The 22,950-nt window shown below is 37.6% G+C and overlaps 1 protein-coding gene across 1 annotated transcript; it reads right to left on the bottom strand.

The window, feature by feature from the left end:
- Positions 1 to 1,409: 1,409 nt before the first annotated feature.
- LOC108274473 (immunoglobulin superfamily member 22) lies at positions 1,410 to 21,559 on the bottom strand. The gene is made up of 23 exons (XM_017484663.3): positions 21,390 to 21,559; positions 19,705 to 19,864; positions 16,791 to 16,925; positions 15,399 to 15,535; positions 12,574 to 12,673; positions 12,443 to 12,479; positions 11,933 to 12,101; positions 10,679 to 10,792; positions 10,174 to 10,336; positions 9,671 to 9,946; positions 9,110 to 9,394; positions 8,175 to 8,299; positions 7,951 to 8,092; positions 7,147 to 7,443; positions 6,603 to 6,905; positions 6,296 to 6,469; positions 5,701 to 5,829; positions 5,290 to 5,586; positions 4,958 to 5,046; positions 4,536 to 4,728; positions 4,102 to 4,401; positions 2,232 to 2,558; positions 1,410 to 2,080 (listed from the first exon to the last, which is right to left on the bottom strand). Exons 2-23 carry the CDS (start codon positions 19,841 to 19,843, stop codon positions 2,013 to 2,015), a joined length of 3,999 nt encoding a protein of 1,332 aa, XP_017340152.1. The 5' UTR covers positions 19,844 to 19,864; positions 21,390 to 21,559; the 3' UTR covers positions 1,410 to 2,012.
- Positions 21,560 to 22,950: the final 1,391 nt, after the last annotated feature.

Here is a 22,950-nt window from a genome sequence, read left to right as displayed (position 1 = left end):
CCAGCTGCACGGCTTGAATATGTAACAGTTCACCTTATAAGCTTTCTGTGGTCATATAAAGGAATTAAAAGCAGGTCTAGGCAAAAATACATCACATGTACAGTGCCTGGCATATGTATTCACCCACTTCAACGTTTTGTCATTTTATATTGTGGTGCTAAAATTGACTTATATGAGTCTCTAAATCAGGAGGTTAGTACAACATGAAAGAACAGACGTTTTCCTTTCAAACCTTTCTTTTCTTCTAGCATCGTGTTGAGAGTTACCTTTGACCTTTTGGTTCCTTCTCTGAACAATGCCCACTTCCTCAGTGACTAAGTTGTGATTGTGCCATGTTCTTTCCATTTTGATCAACAGATTTAATGGTGGTCTATAGGGTGTTCAACGCTTGGGATATGTATTTTCCCAATATTTTTGGTCCTAATGATGTTTTAGTTTAGGTGTGTTCTCTAGCAAACTCTGGAGCCTACCAGGGACAGGTGTATTTATTTTGAGATCACATGATACACAGATTTCTAATGGCAACTGATTGCACCAGAATTGTATTGATTTTCCCCACAACTTCAGTATTATGGGATATTTTGTGTAGATTCATTACATATAATTAATATAAAACCGAGACTGTTTTTCTAGACTAATTTTTCTAATTTCATTGTTTTTATTTATTTATTTGTTTGTTTATTTTAGACTTTAGTCTCTCATTTCCATTTTAGGTTAAACTACTGTATACTGTTAATATATACAGAACAGAAAAGTATTAAAATAGAAATGACATAACTTTTTTTCCTGCCTCGCAGGTAGCTATCTAGTATGAACAGTATGATGATTTGAGATATTGCTGATTTAACATTTATGACCATTACAGAATACTGGATGGAAATGACTCAGTCAACACAACACACTGTCCTGCTGCTCCTGAACCTTCACAAACAGAAGGTGCTGCCCTCTTATGACCATTACATAGTATTGCTTTAAATAGTGCTCATCTTTGATTACAGTAAACACTGCTGCCTCCCTCTACAGAATCTGTCCATCATACAGTACATGACAAAATACATGGTGTCTTTTTTCAAGCTTCTGTAATTCAAGTCCAAACATGCCCACAGCTTTCTAAATGAGTCAGGAATGATTTAGGCCTGAGGGAATATTCACTAACTTTCCCTCAGGGTTTTAAAAGTGAGCTTACCCACTATCCACATGACCATCTTGTACCCTTGTTAGTTGTTTATTAATGAGGATCATGTGAGTTTTCCCTCTTACACTCCTGATGGAACTGTTACATGATTAACAGGTTATGTTGTCCTGTCCATCGCAGGCAGTAAGGTCAAATCCAATACAGTATTTTTCAGTTAATGATCTCTAACACAGGTCATTATTGTTTTGGAAAAAGCAAAACCATGAAAGGCATATTGCATTTGCTGACATAATGCAGATTTTATTTATTTGTAATAAAAAGGCATACTGTATTGGGGCTTTTCAGAAGACGCATTCAGGACACAGCTTAAACCATATTGCATTTAGAGGGACGATTAGTCAGGGAGAAAAGTATTACTCAGAATCACAAATTTAGTTTGAATGCATTTAACATCAGCACTATAATTTAAACTGGTGTCAGAGATTTTATTATGTTCAAAGACATGCTTGCTCCTGTTATTTAAATGAAACTGCAGCCTGTCTCGCAGCCTCTCCAAGTTTGAAACACAACGGTTTGCTCATTTAAAACTTTCTGGTGCAATTTAGTGATAACTGATTCTGTCTGATTACATCTCGAACTACAAGGCCACTGTATCTTGTATCTTGTGTGTTTGATGTATTTTATTCTCAGTATGATAGATAAGATATTCAGATGAATTGTGTAATAGAATTTCATAGCATTCACACTAATTTTGTCTGCTAATTAAAATTTCAGCTAAGATGCTTTTTGGAAGAAAGTACTTGTGACTTGATGATAATTAGTGATGCTCTGAGAACCTCTGAGAATTGCAGATAAGTTCGTTGGCATTGTACTCTGCTTAAGTAATGTGTTTTTCTTGTCCAGAATCCTGAGTCAGGTGTTCCAGCACTCTATTATCATCTTTATCTGCAGCAACAAGAATATTTTAATTAGGATTAAAGTACAGAGGTAAATATTTGTCAAGTCGGTCACTGTAAATCAATGCAAAACAGTAAGGAACATCACCAATGTAATGTAGTTTAAACGTTTGTTTTCTCATTTTACATGCCCTACTTACCAAAGACAACCAGGTTGCACTTGCATTCGGCCTTCCCCAGCTTATTCTCCACTACCAGCATGTACTCTCCGCTGTCTTGAGCCGTGCAGACGGGGATAGTGAGGGTACAGACCCCATTAGTGCTACTCTGCCAGTAGCGAGGACTGTCTGAGATAGCCACATCTCCCTTGTACCAGGACACATGTGGCATGGGCGAGCCAAGGAAGGCACAGCTCATGGTGCAGTCATTTCCACGGTGCACAGCATGATTCTTCAGCGGTAAAATGAAGGCAGGCTTGACCTCATGCTGTGCACGTGGCAATGGCCTCCTATGCAACTTGAAGTGTTCTGCAAAGTATGTTTAGATTAACAACAAGACAAATCAAAAGTTCTAATATATATATATATATATATATATATATATATATATATATATATATATATATATATACATACACACACACATATATATATATATATACATATATATATACATATATATATATATATATATACACACACATATATATATATATACACACATATATATATATACACACATATATATATATATATATATATATATATATATATGTATATATACATATATACAAATATATAGTTTACACACACACACACTAGTTATTAATGTGTACTTAATCATGTACAGTGCCCTCCACTAATATTGGCACCCTTGGTAAATATGGGCAAAGAACAATTAAAAAAAAAAAATGTCACATAACGGAGGCTGGGATGGAAGCAATTGCAGGTAAGGCAGTTTAATGAGAAGACAGATCCACAGGGTTAGGCAAAAATCAATAAACATAGACCGGCAAGGGTCACACGATCATGCAAACAATCCAAACTAGGCAAGGCAGAGAATCACAGTCGAGGGAATAACAAAATCAAAAAAACGGGGGAATGGCGGGGGAACGGCGGGGGACAAGTCAACTAAGCATAATACTTTACAATGGCTGTGTGTGAGAGTCTCTTAAGTAGTGTGGTGTGATTGAGAACAGGTGTGTGTGATTAGTCCTCAGGAGAAGGTAATGTCTCTGTGTGTTTCACTGGGAGTTGGAGTTGTCAGCCATGTTTGTAGTTCGTGGTGCCTTCTGGGAAATGGAGTGGCTGGTTTGCTGTAACATGACAACCACCCCTAATTGTTCAATATGCATATGAGCAGAGTATTTTTGTGAATTTATTGAACAAAAGATCAAAATGTTAAACAATAAACACAATTTCACTCAGCCTTCTTTGCTCATAGTTTCCAAGGGTGCCAATATTAGTGGAGGGCACTGTACATGGTAGTTTCATGCTAATGCTTGGTGCAAGCAGTGTTGCTGAGAATTTTTTTTTAAACCTCAGTGTCACGGCCAGATCGTGAAACAACCCACTGAAAAAAAAAAAACCACTACTGGTATAAAGGTGTCGACTTGTACACTGTACATTAAATAACTTACTTCAGCCTACTAATTTTAATTTTTAGTCACAGATGAAGTTAAATATGGTGTTCCCTGTATCGGTTATTCTGCCACCACATGTTTACATGCAACCATCTCTTTTGAACTTTTACCTCTATATCAATGGCCATCTTATAAAACAAAGCTATTATTCTTTTGAAATGGTGGCTTGTGTCATAAGGGACAAGTGTTAGTGCACAATTTAGAGTGTTTTCAAAGAAAATTTGATTTTCATAATTTTTATAATAGACAGTGACAGTAACTGGTGTTTTTTTTTTTTTTAGTTACGTGTTAGAATCATTGTCTTGACATTAAGATGTCAGAATTGAGCTTTATAGTCAGAGCTGATCTGTTAATTAATGGATTAGTGTGACTCAAATCCCCAAGTCCTGACCTTCAATATCTACTGCTTTACTCTGTTTCTGTCTTACCATGCTCCTTCTCAATTGTAAAAGGCTCCTTCATGTCCAGAGGGTCACTTTCTCCAATGTGATTGCGAGCAACGACCCGGAAGTAGTACTTGCGTCTTGGAAACAGACCAGTGACTGTGTATTTGCTGCTGAAGATGCGCTCAGCAGCTGTGAACCAGGTGGGAGTGCTGGTATCTCTCTTGAGGATGATGTAATGAGTGTGTTCATTATCAGCCAGATCAGGGGTGTGATCCCACTGCAGTGTCACGGTGCCCTGGACCTCCTCCACCAGACGCAGGTTCTTAGGAGGACGAGGGACATCTACGACACAGCAAAATCAAAAAACAATATCCAAAATTTATCTAATAAAAATGGGCTATTATAATGCATCAATACTGAGTGGGAAAAATAGCAACTAAAAGATAGTGGGATCAGTATGGCTATGTCACTAATACCAGTGACATGGACAGTGACGTCGTAGTGGACCTCCCCACAGTCATTGCGGAGGTTGATGCGGTAGGTTCCAGAGTCGGAACGCTGGCAAGAGCTGATCAGGAACTGAGAATAGGTTTTCCCCTTAGTGATGACCTCTCGACCATTGGCCACAATGCCATCTTTAAGCCAGGTCACTTCGGGGGAAGGGGAGCCCTAAAAATACAGGAGACAATTTCCAAAGCATTGTGTTGGGTTACTTAACAGTCCACACTTACTGAACCAAGATTTAACATTTCATTTAATTAATGTAGCAGTGCTGAGAGGAGTTCATGCTTGGATTAAGATGCCCTTTTATTGAAACCTGGCACTACATTATTAAACACTTTGGCATTTAAAACAGTGGTAACTGTTGTTCATGGATGATCAGAATAGAAACACTTACACTGAAGGAAACAGGAATACACAGTGCACATCCAGCACGTACCACCACCTGATTCTTCACCTTAGCCTGGAGATCAAACTTTGGCACTTCTGTACAGGATTACATCACAAAAAAAAAAAGAAAAAAAAAAAAAGATTATAACAAAACAAAAGATCATTAACTGAAATAAATTCATATAACCCATTGGATTTATTTAACTCACCGGAGTAGTAATCTGAGATTACTTACTACTATTACATTCAATAACCTAGTTTACTCAAAACCTTGAAAATGCCATATAACCTCATTACCATCCAAAAGTGTGGCTTTAAATATTGCTGTGAATATATTACCTGGTGGTGGCATAGCCAGAACTCCTTGTTCCAGTTCTGTTGGTTCTCCAATGCCACCCTCATTAACAGCTCTGATACGGAAGAAGTACTTCATCTTCTCTTGCAGGCAACCAACAATGTACGAGGTGCTGATAATGGGAATTTTGGTGCACTTGGTCCATTCCTTTGCATGTTCAGAATGAACCTCTAGGATATACCCAGAGGGCTCATCTCCTATCTCGGGGGGACACCAAGCCAATGAGATGGTGCTGTTGGAGGAGTCTACTACGTGAAGGTTTCTAACAAGACCAGGGGCACCTGAGAGAGGGGGAAAATGGCAACAAGATGGAGAGAAAAGAGAACAAATAGTGGAGTTACTAGAAGACAGTTGTATCACTGTTGCTATATCACCAAGGGAACAGTAAGACTCACATGTGGGATCTTTGGCCAGTACTGAGTTTGACGCTGCACTGGGAATTCCCTCTCCAGCTCTGTTAACAGCAATCACTCTGAACTCATACTCCATGTCTTCTACTAGACCACATACTGCATACTTTGAGTCTGGGACAAGACAAAACAACATGGGTTATGAGCTTTACTTCCACTAACAATCTTATATGTATATTTGGGTGTATTATCTTTTGTAATTTCGTCACAATTTTACATCCTTATTACACTATTATTGATATTAGTGTCAGTTTTCAGTATTATGACTAACGCGATTATACTTATTTCATAGCCTATGAACTTTCAGATTTCAGAATACTCAGCATATTCCCATACTCTGGTAATGAAGAGACAGCAAAATGCAGCAAGGCAGAAATAGAAGAATCCCTGAGGTAAAACATCTCACAGCTAAGCCTGACACAAAGTAAAACCTGTTATTCTGACCAAACTATCTACCAAGACAACCTTAATATCTGGAAAATGTCAAAAACATATTCTACTTTAAGCATAGTTGGTATAAATATAAGAATAAATTTGATAAGGTTATTTAGTCTGAGGTTCAAAACACTACTGCCTTTACCTTGAATTAGTTCCTTACAGACAGACACCCACATGCTGCTTCCTTTTTTTCTCCTCTCCACTATGTAGCCCAGAACAGGAGCACCGCCATCTTGTGCTGGAGGAACCCACATCACTGTGGCCTCATCTTTAGTCACATCAGTAATCTGAGGTTGAGGAGCCATACCAGGAGGCTCTAAACAAGACAGCAAGTTATTATATTGATATCTGACTATATATGTACATGGTATTGTTTTCAGTAAATTGGTTTTAGAAATTCTACATGTGTAATTATGCAGCAATATTTGACTAATACCATTAGCACTCACCAATAGGCTCTCCGGCATAGACCTGCTCAGTTTCTAAAGGGTCACTCAAACCCTGGAGATTGAGTGCTCTAATGCGGTATTCATATGCCTTCCCTTCCTCAACCTTGTCATTACAGAAGGTGGTGGTGTCTCCGTCCACCTCTCCAACCTTGGTCCAGGACTTTTTTCCAGCCATGCGCCTCTCTATAATATAGCTGGTCACCTTCTGTCCTCCATTATCTCGTGATGCTTTCCACTTCATGGTTATGCACTTGGCGCTACACTCCGTAAAATCCACTTTACCCTGAGGGGGTTTAGGACGGTCTAGAGTGCAAGAGAAGGACATCTCTAGATTTTACTGAATTTGTTGACTTGAAACACTCCAATGACTTGTCATTGTGCATGTTCAAATGTACATGCAAATTTGTAGTGTCTAAGAAAACTAATGAGTGATTTCCAAGAATGGAAATACAATATGTATGTATATACAAAATTTTAATTAAATATCCTAACAGAGCATTGTTATACTGGGCTTATAATGCAGGTATTTTAGCCATGTTCTCACCAATTACACAGAGCTGCACGGTGGCACTAGCTGAGCCGCAGTCACTTTTAAGTTTAAGCATGACAGTGCCACTATCTTCTCTAACACATTTACTGAGTATCAGAGTGCTGGAGGCTCCATTGCGTTCGACCATCGTCCGGCTGTCCTCCACCAGCTCCATCCCATCCCTATACCATGTCACCTTTGGAGCAGGTTTGCCCTTGAAAGGGATCCTGATGGTGGCTGCCTCACCAGCTTTCACTGTCACCGGCTGGCTGGATAGCATTTCCAGTGTTGTGGGATCAATAACAGGAGGATCTACAGGGACAATTTTACTCAGCTCAGATTCACATGCAATATAGCACTACATTGATTTTATTGATAAAGAAATGGTAAGGATCACATAGTAAATTGGAAGTTGAGCTGGGCTGTAATTGATGTGACATCCATCAGAGCCCGTAATAGATAAAAAATAACAACACTGTAAAACCAAACAAAAATAAAGTTGCAAGCATGATGGTTTACATAATAATAATAATCACAGGAATAAGAATAATGTGAAAGCCAAAATTATGGATGCCAATTACATATTCAAGGGTTTAGAAATGAAGGGAGGAAAATAGAATGCCTTTTATAGAACCTTTTGGGACACCATACTGCGCCTTTTCTGAAGATTCTCTTTCTTAACAAACCAATAAACTAGTAACGCTGCACTTTTGAGTCCAAAAGTACCAAAACACATTCACAGACGAGGTGAGCAGAAAGCCCATCAATTATATGTATGGTGGCATCTGAATGTCAGAATTTTCCTAGAATTTGTATCACCTGCTATACGGAGAACTGCTTCACTCTCAGCTCCTTTGGCACTGAAAGAATATTTGCCCCCGTGTTCATCCTGCACATTAATGAACACCAGCTTATGAACTGCCCCCTGCTTTATCACCTGCAGCCCACTCAGATCTGTAACCTGCAAGTAAAGACACATACACTGACACCCATACTCGTTTAGTAATGCATACTGTGTGATTAGATTAATAAAGGTCTAATACCTCTTTTCCATCTTTTAGCCAAACACCGTCTACTTTCTCATCATCCAAAACCACACACAGTTCAGCAGCTGAGCCAGTGGGACACTGAACATCTGACATTTCACTTTTCACAGTGGCAAATCTCTCTGCAAATTTTAATAATCACATTATTAAGAGATCTGTGCAAAATGTCAAGGTGTATTTTTTAAATTTTTATAACCAATGTGGCAATAAGTCTATCTGGATCAAGCCATTCATCCATCCATCCATCTATCCATCCATCCATCCATTCATCTATCTATCCGACCATTCATTCATTCACTGGCCCATCCATCTATCCATCCACAAGACTATCAAGAGCCATCAATCCATTGATCAAGGCATTTATCCATTTATTTATTTATTTGTTTATGTATTCATTATTATTATTATTATTATTATTATTATTATTATTATTATTATTAATCACCAATCCATGTATCAAGCCATTGGGTCATACATTCACCTTTTCATCTGTCCATCCATCTATTAACTGATCCATCTATTTATAAACCTATCCATCCATCTTTTTAGTCATGAACCAACCTATCCATCCCATATCCAACCATCCATCCATCCATCTATTAGTGAGCTAATCCATCCATCTATCCTGCTTATATTAGCTTGCACTAATAAGTTTAATAGGATCCACCCATCCTTTAATTGGCCCATCCATCCATCCATTCATTCATTCATTCCTTGAACTGTCCATCTTTCTTTCATAAATTCATTAAAGGACCTTTTAATTCAAGGACCTTTTAATTAACCCTTCCATCTGTCTGTCCATTCATCTACCTACCAACTCACCTATGCAGACCTACCTCCAGGCCAACATTATTCACTGTATGTATATGCAGCATATAGAGACAGACATTTGCACAACATACAGTATAACCCCATTAGGCATTGCTGCTTACCATCCACAGTGAGGTTTGAGGAGCTGACATACTCGTGGGAGTCATTATCCTGTGTGCACAATATGGTGTATTCTCCACTGTCTGTCTGCTCGCAGTCTTCAAGGATAAGCTCAGCTCTTTTGCCTTCCCTTGTGAAGATGTATCGTTGGTTGTTAGTGATGTCTTTTCCATCCTTTAACCACCTCACATGAACATCCTTCGAGCTCATCTCAGCCTCCATCCTGGCCTTGCCCTTCTCCTTCACACGTACATTCTTTAGATGGCTCACAAACTTGATGGGGATTCCTGATCAAAAGAAAGAACCGATCACAGACTCTCAAGAAAGACTGACAGAACTTCAGTTACAGTTTTCTGATTATACTTATGATGTTAAATATTTACTGAATACAAGGCTCATGGCTATCATGGCAAATTCACAAAGATGAAATGTTTTTAGTTCCATTGCATCTTCATAGGCTTTAATTACTTATTACAATGTTCATATGTCATGAATATGATAAATATGTAATATAATTTTTTTAAAAGTATATATTCAGTTGAAAAGTATTTTAAGTCTCTTACGTTCAATAAACAGAGAGGCTATAGTCTTCAAATCTCCGATACTGATGGTATAGTCTCCAGTATCACTTGGACGCACATCCTTGATCTTTAAAGTGTATGTGAGGCCATCATCAGACACACGTACATCAAACTTCTCATCTCGTTTTAGCTCCTTCCCTTTATACTGCCATACCAGAGGGCTGTCAGTCTTCTTAGAGAGCCGCAACTCAAACACAGCAGCCTGTCTCTCCATCACTCGCAAGGGCTGCAGATCTGTGAGGAACTTCAGCGGTTCATCTACCATTGGTGGATAGTGAGATGGAAAGAAAGGGTGATCAGACACTGACATCTTGTTGAAATTCAGTGTTTTCAGGCTGTACACTGTATTTTGAACTTTTTGTATGTGTTAGAGAAAGTGAATAAGTTGAAGAAGCTTGAATATGTGTATAGATTATACAAGCACTGCACTTGTATAGTAACTTGAAAGGTAACAAATGCAGACAAGATGAAGTGAGCACACTTGCCTATGACAGTGAGCTTAGCAGACAGAATCTTTTCTCCAACCTTTAGAGTGTATGTGCCAGAGTCTGCCATACACACACTGGTGATGCACAGCATGTGTTTAGTACCCATCTGTTTAACTTCATACTTCCCAAGAGAGTACTGAATCCGCAGCAACTCGTTGCCCTGAATAACAAATGGTTATGTATAAGTCCAGACAGACTACATTAATTCTTTGAAATTGCAGTTAGCACCCATAAAAAAATATGACTGTGGTAAATTTATAGATATTTTTTTTCCTCAATTGTAGCTCATAGAAACAAGTGGAGATTATAAATTTTCAATTTATTCCATGTATGCTTTGTAATTAGAGGAGAAAAATTGACATTTGTGTTTATATATATATATATATATATATATATATATATATATATATATATATATATATATATATAGAGAGAGAGAGAGAGAGAGAGAGAGAGAGAGAGAGAGAGAGAGAGAGAGAGAGAAAATCAGAAGTAGGTTTACCTGAAACCAAAGCATCTTCATATTTGGATCTTTCAACTCCAAAATTGTGTCAAACACTACACTGGAGTCTATCTTCGCTGTTACGTCCTCCAACGGCTTCAGTACTTTAACCATCTGATAACAGACAGTGATCAGTGTGTCCAAACATAACTAATGTGATAAGTAAAGCAGCATAATGATACAGCAGAACTTCAAAAACAAAACAAAACACTTGCACATATAAACTTGTTGTTCATCTTAAGATACTTGTAAGTGGAATTTTTCACAAGATAGGATTAACAGCTTTGGACCACTCTAATCTGTTGTTAGAGGATGTTATGGTACCTGGTGACTTTTACCCAAAGAACCTCAGTGCTGAGCTAGTTTGAACTCAAAAACATAGTTTTGTTACAGATTGTTGGAGTGGATTTGGACAGGTTTGGCTACTGATAAATAAATTAATCACTAAGAATATGACAATGTGATAAAGAATTCCCACATGAGTTGGCCTGTGACAAAAATGAGCTAGTTTACACACTGTTCGCTAACAGCTATCAGAAAATTGGTGATATTATGCTCTTCAAAATTCAAAACATCAGCAGGACACAGACTTTTTGTAAATAGTACATACAGTACATATATATTCATAGATCCTGGCTTTATTAAATGAGATAAAAGTATATAGATGTTTCAGGGCCATTCTTAGTATTTTTTGTGCATTAAAAATATATTTAAAAATTTATATAGTGGGGCTTGAAAGTTTGTGAACCCTAAAAGTCCTAAAAGTAGATAAAGAGAACCCAATTAAACAATAAATAAATAACACAATAATATTTGTGTCTCTTTTGTTTAATTTGGTTCTTTTTATGTCATATTTATGCAGATATATAGAAAAGTCTAAAGGGTTCATAAAACTTTCAAGCACCACTGTAGATTACATTTACATTTACATTTATTCATTTAGCAGATGCTTTTATCCAAAGTGACTTATAAATGAGAAAATACAAGCAAAGCTATACTAGTAGAACTACATAGATCATTTATACTAGTTTAAGATTCCTTGTTTAGGGATACATGATATTTAGTACCTAAGAATAGTGATTATTCAGTAACTACAGTGAAACTAACAGGAAAGTACTGTATGTGGTTATGAAAGTAAAGAATGTAATACTGGATCATCAACAGATCCTGGAGTTTAAGCGTTTAAAGGAAAGCTATCTAAAATGAACTGCATTTAGGACTAGTTCTGCTATTTCTTTTTCACTTGATACCCACTTCCACATCCTCTTTTTTCTTCATCTCTTTGAGTTTTTTGAGGATGCCTCTGAAGTCAGTGAAGCCATACTCAGCACAGATGCGCTCATAGTCCTTCTTATCAGCTCCAGCCAGAATCTTCAGCATCTCCTCTTCAGTTGGAGGCTTCTTCTTTCGCTTCTCTACACTCCTGCATAATAAAATTACTGCTTACAAACTGACAGGCAAAACATACTGTACAGCGTATTCCACTTGGTAGGAATTTGCCAGAATGTATATTCAGTAAAACAGATGGTAAAAGGTAACACATGTGCGTCTTTATTAATAATGCTGCTCTTGCATGTCTGGTAAAACTGTAACAGACAGAATATGGCTAGAGTAGTGGTTTGAGTCAGGGGTAGGGTTAGGGAATAGATCTTAGTTTAAACTATGCAAGCAGTTTGGGGTTTTTCCCTGGATTGGATATTAGTCTATGCAAATCTGAAACATGACAAAATGTAAATCTGGCAAATCCATATACGTGTATTGTACCGTTTCTTCAACTTTTTCTTAAAGTCCAGTGCAGGATCTAAAGAGAAAACAAGACAGAAAAAACAAGGAAGTGAATAATGTAAAATCCTGTTCTTCTTGTAATTCTTGCTGTATCTGAATCACAAACTTACTTTCAGTAACAACGAGCGAGGTGGAGTAAATGACATCCCCATGGTCATTAGATGCCATGCACTTGTACACATCAGCATCCTCCAGAGTTAGATTTTTAATCTAATGAATGCATATAATAAAATAAAATTAGGGGGAAAAAAGTATGTGTGAAAGGCATTTCCTTTCAAAAGAGAAGTACACCATGAACAGGGTTAAAAGCTGCAGTACTCCTCATAGCCAACAGGGAGCAGCTTGGCATCTATGGATTAATTCTGCACTATTGGAGCTTTCTCAGTCATAAAACAGATGGTGGAAGACAATGAATATATCAGCATGTACATCTTAATTACTTCCTAATGGTAAATTAAGTTTCTCTTAAAGCACAAGACTGGAAATAGCACACAAAACAAAATCTACTCATTAACTTTCTTTAAATGTTTATTAACCATGCTTTCTTGAGAAATGGGAGTATTGTTTAGGCATTTAGACTATGAGTACAAAACGAATGACACGGGCTCACAAGTACTGAAAAACCACATACATTTCACATGTGATCATAGGTTTCTCCACATGGGATTATGTGAATAAAATGCTTTTCAGCATGTTATCCCCTGAAATTGCGCATGTGAAGTAAAGTAAACACATGCAAAATCATGTGAACAGTATGTGATTTATTTAAATAATTATTCATGTAAAACAAATGTGGTTAAAAAAAAAAAAAAAGAATCATGTGCAAACATCACATGCGAAAAATGTGTGAAAAGTAACATCATTTCTAAATATCATGTGTAAATTTCACATGTAAATCAGTTGAATATTATAAGTTCATGGAACTTTTCTATAAGGGCAGTCAATTTGAGAAGGTTTCAGTTCCAACCATTGAGAACTGCAAGAATTTGCATTTGTTTTTGGTAATTAAAGCAGATATTGTACTCCCACATGTAGTTTGGAAAAATGCGTACATGTAGTTTGTAAAACAAGTAGCTGCCTATAGAGGAGAATGTTATGCTAATTGGAAATGGAGTGCTGTGTTAAACTGTGTAGCACCAAATTGTTCAATATTTAGTAAGAACGGAATAAAACATGATGGAAAATAAATAGGAAATTAATCAATGGCAGGATGGTGTGATGCACTCTAATGGACACCGGTTGCTGTTAACACTTTGAAGGTCATTAATTTAATATATATATATATATATATATATATATATATATATATATATATATATATATATATATATTTATATATATTTATATATATATACCTTATTGGTTTATTCCTTTGCAATCTGCAATCTCCCAACAGTTAAGATTTTTATTTATTTATTAAAGAACACTCTTTAAGCCTTGCTTAATATCTGTACCAGAAAACAAGAAACCAGAAAGCTAACCTGTCCTGAAAACTTTCCCATGCCAAAAAGTTACACTGGAGCCTCCTTCCAAAAATAAATAAATAAATAAATGTCCTCATAGAAACACTTGAAACATGTGGAACATTCACCATACAAGTCCTTGTGTACGTTGTAACTATAGAAACAATAACCTTTTACAACATGTGCATTAATATAAACCTGTGATTTGCCTTTCAGACTGAACTAATGTCAGAGCTGCTGTTATAGAAAAGAATGCAACAGGACTGTGGTATATTGTCAGATCTGTGAATTAGTAGCTGGCTATCTCGCTAAGGTATCTGGTTCATACGGGATTTCCACATGTCGTTTGAACAATTCCTTACTCTTCATTATAATTCCTGAACACTAAATACAAAAGAGCTCCAAATAGAGGCATTTCAGGGTTCCTCACATTGTCCCATGGGAGAAATTTTGTTTAGTCTAAGATGCTCCTTAGAGATTGAAGAACAATATACAGTATATCTCAACCCAAATACAGAATATTTTTCACTGCATTTGAGAGTCTTGTCTTATTCATGTCTCAGTCATTTTTCAACTTGATTAATTGTCTTAGATGCGATCAATGACATCACACTATATGAATAAACCATATTTCTTTGGTCTGCTATGATTTTGTCAGGGACATGCTGACATTCTGGCTATAAAGAACTTTATCACCGCATCATTATACGTTACATGATGAAGTGCATCTTTCACTCCTTCAGAATACTTAAATATCACTGACGTAAATGCCACTGCCTTTCATGTAATGGTAGGTGAGTCAGATGCAAGGGCAGATTAAAGTTTAATGAAACAAACAAAACATAAAACAAGAACTATGACCATGTGGCAGAGATACAAAGAGCCAGGTAAGGAGATGCTTCAGATTAACCACCTTGAAATGTGTGTAATGTTAGATAATTATGTAGTTTTGCTAATGATGCGAATAGTAATAGCTTCAGCTGAAAATTGATGAGAACTTGTTTCAAATAAACGACAAGGCAGAAGTGGCTCTTCATCCTCATAAATCCTTTGAGTCAAATTGAGCTTATGTCTAGTACTGTAACATGTATGGCTGAATGGCCGTGTGGGCAAAAGCTAACTGCTAAAATGCTGACATTAGCAAGAACTTGCTCTGTAGCTCACCACTCTAACAAGCTGAGTACTTCTATATTGTGAACATAACCACAAAGAGACAAACAACGCAAGACCATGAGTGCTGTACAAACTGTGACTTAAATACCTGTCTTAATTACCCAAAACGTGAATCAGGTGTAACCAGACATGTGACGTAGCAGTGGCTGCTGGGAATCATAGTCCGAGACTAATTCCTGCATATCCTTAACACTGCCATGGTTTCTACATTTTATAAACCCTGATCCAATCATTTTCCTCTGTGCATCCATAGAACAGATTCAGGGAACTGATATAAATAGAGTTGACTGTTACCTCACCTTTAATACATAATACTTATTGATGTCATCATAGAAAGTCTTGGCACCCTCAGTCAGCTGCTTGCCACTTTCTCTGGCCCAGGTCACATTAGGAGTGGGTTTGCCAGACACTTTTGCTTTGAAGACAGCATTATCCTCTGTAAAAGGATATTATGACAGCTTATTAATGAAAAGTCGAGTGGAAATGCTGTTCTGTCATACAAAGGACTATGTTTAAAGCCTAAAATGACGGAATGGTTGATTTGGCAAAAAACTTAAAAACTGTAACTCAGGCCTGTGTCTTTGGTATTCGCAGCACAGCACTTCTGTGTGCTTTTACTCCATATCATGATGAACATCACTGTGTTCTGATGGACTTAACAATGTATAATTCAGAAGCACCTTTTCTAGGTCTGTCCAAAAGACTTTTTACTACCTGCATTACAAACAGAGCATTTTTGACAGGCAGAAATGGTTTCTTCAGTACCGAAGATTTCTTGTATACATGCTGGAGCACATTGACTTAGGAGTTAAAATTTTAGCAACAGCCAACTATAATCCTATTACTGTGGATTTTATTTAGAGTAAATGTCCATTTAAAATATGTGTAATTGCCTATTTATAATATAACAGCTGTTAAAAGTAGACAATACACTGTGTCGGACACTACAGATTCTGTGTTATTATCCCCCCCCCCCCCCCCCCTTTTCATTTAATTTGTTTTCTGTTTTAGTATTTATTTTAATGTTCCCTCCCTTAAACACATTAAATAGGGATTTTAAAACTACAATATTAAAAAAATCATTTAACTGCTTCTTATTATCAGTGCATGTAATACTATTAAAATAAAAAAGAAAAAAATTACTGGTATTTAACTAGTATTTAGAAGATAAACACAAACATTTTCTTTTTCTTTTTTTCTCCAAATTTTTCTTTTGCTATTCACAGATCGCAAATAAAAACAAAATAAATAAAATACATGCTAATAAATAGAGTTAATTTTAAAAAATTATGGTGTTAATATTTTGACGTTATTTGTGATTATTAAACCTAAAGTTTGTGATTGATGGTTATTAGCTGCCACATCTATTCAAGTTTAGATTTGTTATGAATTTAGAAATTCACATAGAAATTAAACTCACTGAAGTGCATGGATGCTAAGACATCACCTTGTGACTTGAAGTAAGAATGGGAAATTTTGACTCCTTTAACAAACAGTTAATGAGTTGTGCTTTCCTCCATCCAGAGATTTAAACTGTTTATTCACTCAATGTTGTGATTATAGAGCTTGCAGAATAACTGATAATATGATTAATAATTGTACTTTACAATGGAGATAATAAAAGTGGATTATATAATCATTCATACTGAAGCAATATTCTGCCAGTGATGTGAGCTGTGAGGACATCTCACCTTCTTGAGCTATAACAGGGCAAGGTCTCTCCTCAAACTCAGGAATACTCTCTCCTGGAGGGATTTCAGAGCTCTTCTGCACCTGACTGAATGACTCCATCACAGCCGAGGTCTTACGCCGCACTGCTGACTGCTCTGTGAGACAAAAATGGGAGTTTCACATACCACAAACTTACACAGTACAGTATACATACATACAGGCATTAAATATAGACATACCATATAGAACATCTCAACATATAGAAATAACCATTAATTCAATACTCAACCATCTTTATCCACACAGATATAAGCCGTTGTAATTTACATTTGTAATAATTGCAGATTTATACAATAAGAAAAAAATCCATAGCTGCCTGTTCATTCTCATTATAATTATCCCATTCAATTAATCATTGCAGACTTAGGCAAAGCAGAGCTTGCTGAACATCTGCCATGTTTGATGTGAAAAATAGCTAATGAAGAATATCAAATTAATCTGAAAAATCAACATAACATCATTCACTGATGTAGCCCAAGTCTGGAGTCTCTGCCACTGACAGCTAGTGTTTGGTTCTACAAAAATGAAAGCTTTCTAAAACCATAGCCATCATAGAAAGTTTGATGTTCTGCTGCTTGTTTCTGGCTTCACCATAATGAGTCTTCTAATCCATGACTGAGCTGTATTTTTTGCAAATATCTACTCATAATGTAAAGTTTGACAGGTTGCCATTTGTGATTTTATACTGTATACAGAGCCTCAGTGAAAGTGAAATATTTTAAGCATTAGTGTGGTGGTCTCCATAGAGATGTATTATTTAAGCTCTCAAAGTAATGTAAGTCCTGCTAAAGTAATGATTCTTTGGGCTTGTAAAAATATCTGGACTCACATATTTATGACTTAAGACGGTTTAAGGTGGTTTTACACTGTGGGATTTTAGCAGTCTTTTAAGATTATTACTTGTCATAATGGACAAGATGATCCCAATAAAATATAAATGTATTTACAAATCCATCCATCCATCCATCTTCTACCACTTACTCCTTCTCCAGGGTTGTGGGGAAACCTGGAGCCTATCCCAGGGAGCATCGGGCACAAGGTAGGGTACACCCTGGACAGGGTGCCAGTCCATCGCAGGGCACAATCACATACACACTCACACACCCATTCATACACTACAGACACTTTAGACATGCCAATCAGCCTACCATGCATGTCTCTGGACTGGGGGAGGAAACCGGAATACCCAGAGGAAACCCCCGCAGCACGGGGAGAACATGCAAACTCCGCACACACAGGGCCATCGAACCCCCAACCCTGGAGGTGTGAGGTGAATGTGCTAACCACTAGGCCACCGTGCGCCCCTATTTACAAATCATTTATGTAATTTTTTTTTTTTTTTTTTTTAAATCCAATTATTACATTCTATTCATATCATCAGTCAGCATGATCTGGGCTCATGTAAAAACAGAAACAAGCCCTTGGTTAAATGATAACAGTGGAGAACATTTTAAAATGTGAAGGAGATTGGAGTCCATTGTGGCAAGGTAAACAAAAAATATGGCAAGGAACAACATGGAATGACGACAGCAAGCTTCAGGAACTAAAGATTGTTTTCTGTCCATTATCGGTCATGGTGGCTTTGCAACTCATTGTAGGAAGGACCAAGCCTGTAGGCTGGTAACATTATATTAATTCATGTATTTACTTCGTATTCGTAGCTGTTCTGTAATATCGTGTCATTACAATGCCATCCTCCTAGTAATGGCTTTTAGATGAGCATTATACCAGCACTCACACTTTGAATTAAACATTTCCTGATGATAGAACTTTTCATCAGCTGTCTTTGGTCGCTATAGTGCTAAATTGGCCTCCGGTGAGCATGCCACGTATTATATTCTATCCATCCATCCATTTTCTGTACCAGTTATCGTACAGAAGGTATGTGGGGGAGCCTGGAGCCTATCCCAGGGAACTTGGGGCACAAGGCATGGCATAATTACACACACATTCACATATTATGGGCAATTTGGAAATGCCAGTCAGCCTGCAACGCATGTCTTTGGACTGGGGGAGGAAAACAGAGTACCCAGAGGAAACCTTGAAACACAGGGAGAGCTTGCAAGCTACCTGCACATAGGGCAGGATTTGAACCCCCAACTCTGGAGATGCGAGGCAAACATGCTAACCTCTAAGCCACCGTGCCCACCATATTACACTCTAAGACAGCCAATCTACTCATGTCCAAAGAATTCTTTCACTGTGTGAGTTTTGTCTGCAACCACAAAGTCAAACAATTTAATGCCTGGACATTGAATTAAAAATTTATACAAGATGTCGTATGTTCTGATATATAAGCAGGCCACATAAATAATGCCCTCCCCATCCCCCCACAAATTAACATAATTTTATTCAAACCACATGACTACTTTCAATCATCTTCAGTAAGCACTTTATCCTGGTCAGGATCATGTCGAATCCTGAGCATATCCTGAAAATATTGGCCACAAGGTGGGAATGCACCTTGGATGGGACACAAGTCCATTGTAGTGTACCATGCACACACATTCACATACTCATTCAAACCTAGAGGCCATTTAGAATCACCACACAGACACTGAAATGACATCTACATCCACATCCATGCAAACAGTAGCCCAAGCTCAGGATAAAACCTGGAAGCCTGGAGAACATGACTACAACCTACCGGAATTCATTTAAGGTAGTCAGAGCCCCTATGTCTCCTCCCTCCACACTCGCCCAGCACCTTAATAAGGACTTCACTTAAATGTCATCTTAGGGACTTTGGACTGGGGTCTGAGGATGAAATTTAGACTTATCCTGATCTCCAATGCTTTATGACTTGAGACTTGACTTTGACCTGATGGTAAGTGACACGATTATAACACTGAATCTCCTATATTTACGTCTTACCCTCAAGCACCTTGGAGGTGTGAGTGACCTTGTGCAGATGTGTGGAACCGATGGAATAAGAACTGCTGGAAGAGGACATGTGGAACTCTGATCTCTGCTCCTTTCTGCTTCCACTGGACTGGATCACCTCAGTCGACATGCTGGGCTCTGTCTTAAAGAACTGAGAGAGATAGAGAAAAAGGGAATAAACAGTGAAGGTTTGAAGGAATGAGAAGGCTTGAAAGAAGACAGAAAGGAGGAAGAGTCACACAACACTGCCTGTTAGATATGTTTACAAAGAGGAAAGAAGTACAGAGAAATGTGCCATTGTGTCAAGGCCCAGGTGACATTTCCCACCCCCACTTCCCGATCTTTAACTTTGTTTTTGACCCGCTTTGAAACGAGGTCCTCTTTTCACTGCGGCATCAAAGAGAACAAAGGAGAGAGAAGAAAAATTGGGAGCAGCACCCTATTCTCCGTGCTGTGAAAAGCTTTCACTGTTATTGTAAAAGTGGATTGCATTCATGAGCACGAGTCATTTCACTGGCTGACCCTTTCTGCCTGCCTCACTCACTGCCTATCTCACTCTCACTGGCATTGAGCAGATTTCTGCACAGCCAATGGACAAATAACAAATTGTGGAAGACAGTCTCATCAGTCTTTTGAATCATGGTTCAATTCTGCTTTGCTGTTTCCTGTATCAGCCTTTCCAGCTCAGGACTGAGACACAGACATGGCACAGAACTATTTTTTAGCCTTATGTAAGCCTTTTATGTAAGCCTCCCAGACCACCCCCCAACCCACCACGACACAATTTTTCCACCCAGTTTGATCACCTGCCAATTCCCACCCACCAGCCAGTTCTCCTCTATCATATGGCAGCTACCAACCAGGCAGGGTGAAGACTAATATGGGAGGTTTTTTCCTCTGAGACATGTGAAATCAGCCAGCCATATGCTCACGGTACATTACAGGGCAGCATAACACACTCAGAGGAACGCGCTATCTGCTATCTTCTACATACATGAGCTCATAAATACATGTCTGTAATTGGCAAGTGTTACTGTCATTGACAGGGGAGAGAGTAATGTCATCCCTTCACATGGTAAACATGGTAAACTTGCTCTCTTGGGCTCCAGGCCACAAATGTCTGTGGCATTGTCAAAGGATGAAAGCTTTTCTGTTGCTCCACTCTCACACCCTGATAATTAATATTTAAAAACACCTAAACTAATCATTCATTCACACTTTCATGAACTTGATCCAAAAGGGCAGGGTAAAGTGGAGCAAGGGCACTCCAGAGTGCACTTGTTTCCCTTGAAGTCTTACGATATGCAGGGAGTAAGATTAATTGAATGGATTAGGGCAAAACAGAACTTGTTTATGGTTTGTTCCTTTTGTGCAATTAACACAGTCAGCTGCCTAAATGAGCTAATTACCCCTTTGAGCCAAAGATGCTAAATGTTATTATCGCCCCATTTTCCACGTCAATGTGATCGCAAAAAAAAAAAAAAAAAAAAAACACACACAAAACCCCCACAGGACAGCAATCACACACACATATTAATATGTATATCATCCTCAGGCTAATCAGTGTTGAATATTCAGGCTCAATTCACATTCGATCTGAACTTTTGTCCTTTTCTCAGACATTTCGCAATATCAACACCAAAACCATGCAATTCAAACGTACATCCATATTGTACCTGTTTCGCTGAGAGTTCTGTCACTTAGTTTTGGAGAAGTCGTTACAGTGGCTTTGTTTCACAGATGCTGAAGCAAGCACAATGCTGTTCCTATTTCTTCTGCCTCGTATCGCAATGCTGTTGCTTCTGTGCTTCCTCCAGCTCAGGTCAGTGCAGCTACTGCACAAATAAGGCTGTGTGCAGGAGAGTGTGACCCTGGCCAGTACAGCATCCCCCATGGGTACGATTGACATTCTCTGACCCATCTTACATCTTTACCCATTACACCCAGGCAGTCACAGACATGATATTTCAAGACAGCTACCAACTACTTCATTAATATGTTTTCTGTTTTTTACTAACACCACTTATGTTTACAATCTCATTACTGAACCTTCGATCAAAGAAATTTTAATTATATTCATTTAGATGTAGAAAAAAAAAAGCAATCACTTTAAAGATTATTACTTATAATGTATTTAAATAACATCATATAATATACTACTGACTGCTAGAGTTTGAATCCAATATGTATTCATAGTGAAAAACAGAAAATGTAAAAATTATTATAGTAGTAGTAGTAGTAGTAGTAGTAGTAGTAGTGTCTTGCAATTTGTTTAAAATTAATTCCAAATGAATTCCAAGTTAAAAATCAAATATGGGTGTATCCTGCAATAACACCATAAAAAGTCAAAGCTTTGTCATGGTATGAAATATAACTATTGTACGTTTTGGTTTAAAGTTACGTTTAATGTTGTGAAACATCCATGAGGCAAGTTCCTATTATCATGTTGTTAAACGTTAAACAGTCATTTCCTCACCAACCTCTCTTTTTAACTCTTTCTTGTTTATAAGAGAAACATGCAGCTTGCCATGTTTCTAAGAAACCACAAAGCTCTCCATCTCTGACTCTTACTATGCTCTGAGACGTGCTCTAAAATCTAAAATTGCTAAATATACACCTCCTTTAAGAAAACAACATATATGTATCAACAATTACATAGGTTTTCAATCCGTTACATAGGTTTTCAATGTGGAGCACAAATACTGTGTGAGTTCCTGGGTTAGATGTTACTATAGAAACAATAGGAAATTAGAATGAGTGCATTGCTGTCAGCGCTGAAAATGAATCAAAAAATTCTGGCCAGCATTGAGCTTTCAAAATTACTGTGGTACAAAATTTCTATAAATTATAGCTGAAATATCTTCGAAATTACAATAGAATGTCAACATACAATAAGCTAATGTAACTAATTAAAGTAAATCAGTGATAAACCTCTTATTAAAAGCTTAGTGCAGAGATCATCAGCTGTTATAAGACTTCAACAGGAGCCTTAAACAGAAAATCATTCAGAGGGATTGGTAGGTTTGAGTGCCACAGAGTCCAGTGTCTGCTTGATAATTTTGCAATTTCTCCAAGGAACAGCAATGTTCCTAAAGATGACAGAGTTATTGCTTGTGCAAGGGGAGTGATGGTATTTTAGATGCCTTCAAGCTAATCCCATAGATCTCGAGGGTAGATACAATGCAGTTCTCCAACCATGTTTGGAAGTGGAAGCACAAGAGTGTTTGTTAGATGTCT

This window comes from Ictalurus punctatus, chromosome 14 (assembly GCF_001660625.3).
Source record: "Ictalurus punctatus breed USDA103 chromosome 14, Coco_2.0, whole genome shotgun sequence".
Taxonomy (NCBI): domain Eukaryota; kingdom Metazoa; phylum Chordata; class Actinopteri; order Siluriformes; family Ictaluridae; genus Ictalurus; species Ictalurus punctatus.
This window is presented reverse-complemented; position numbering and strand designations above follow the sequence as displayed.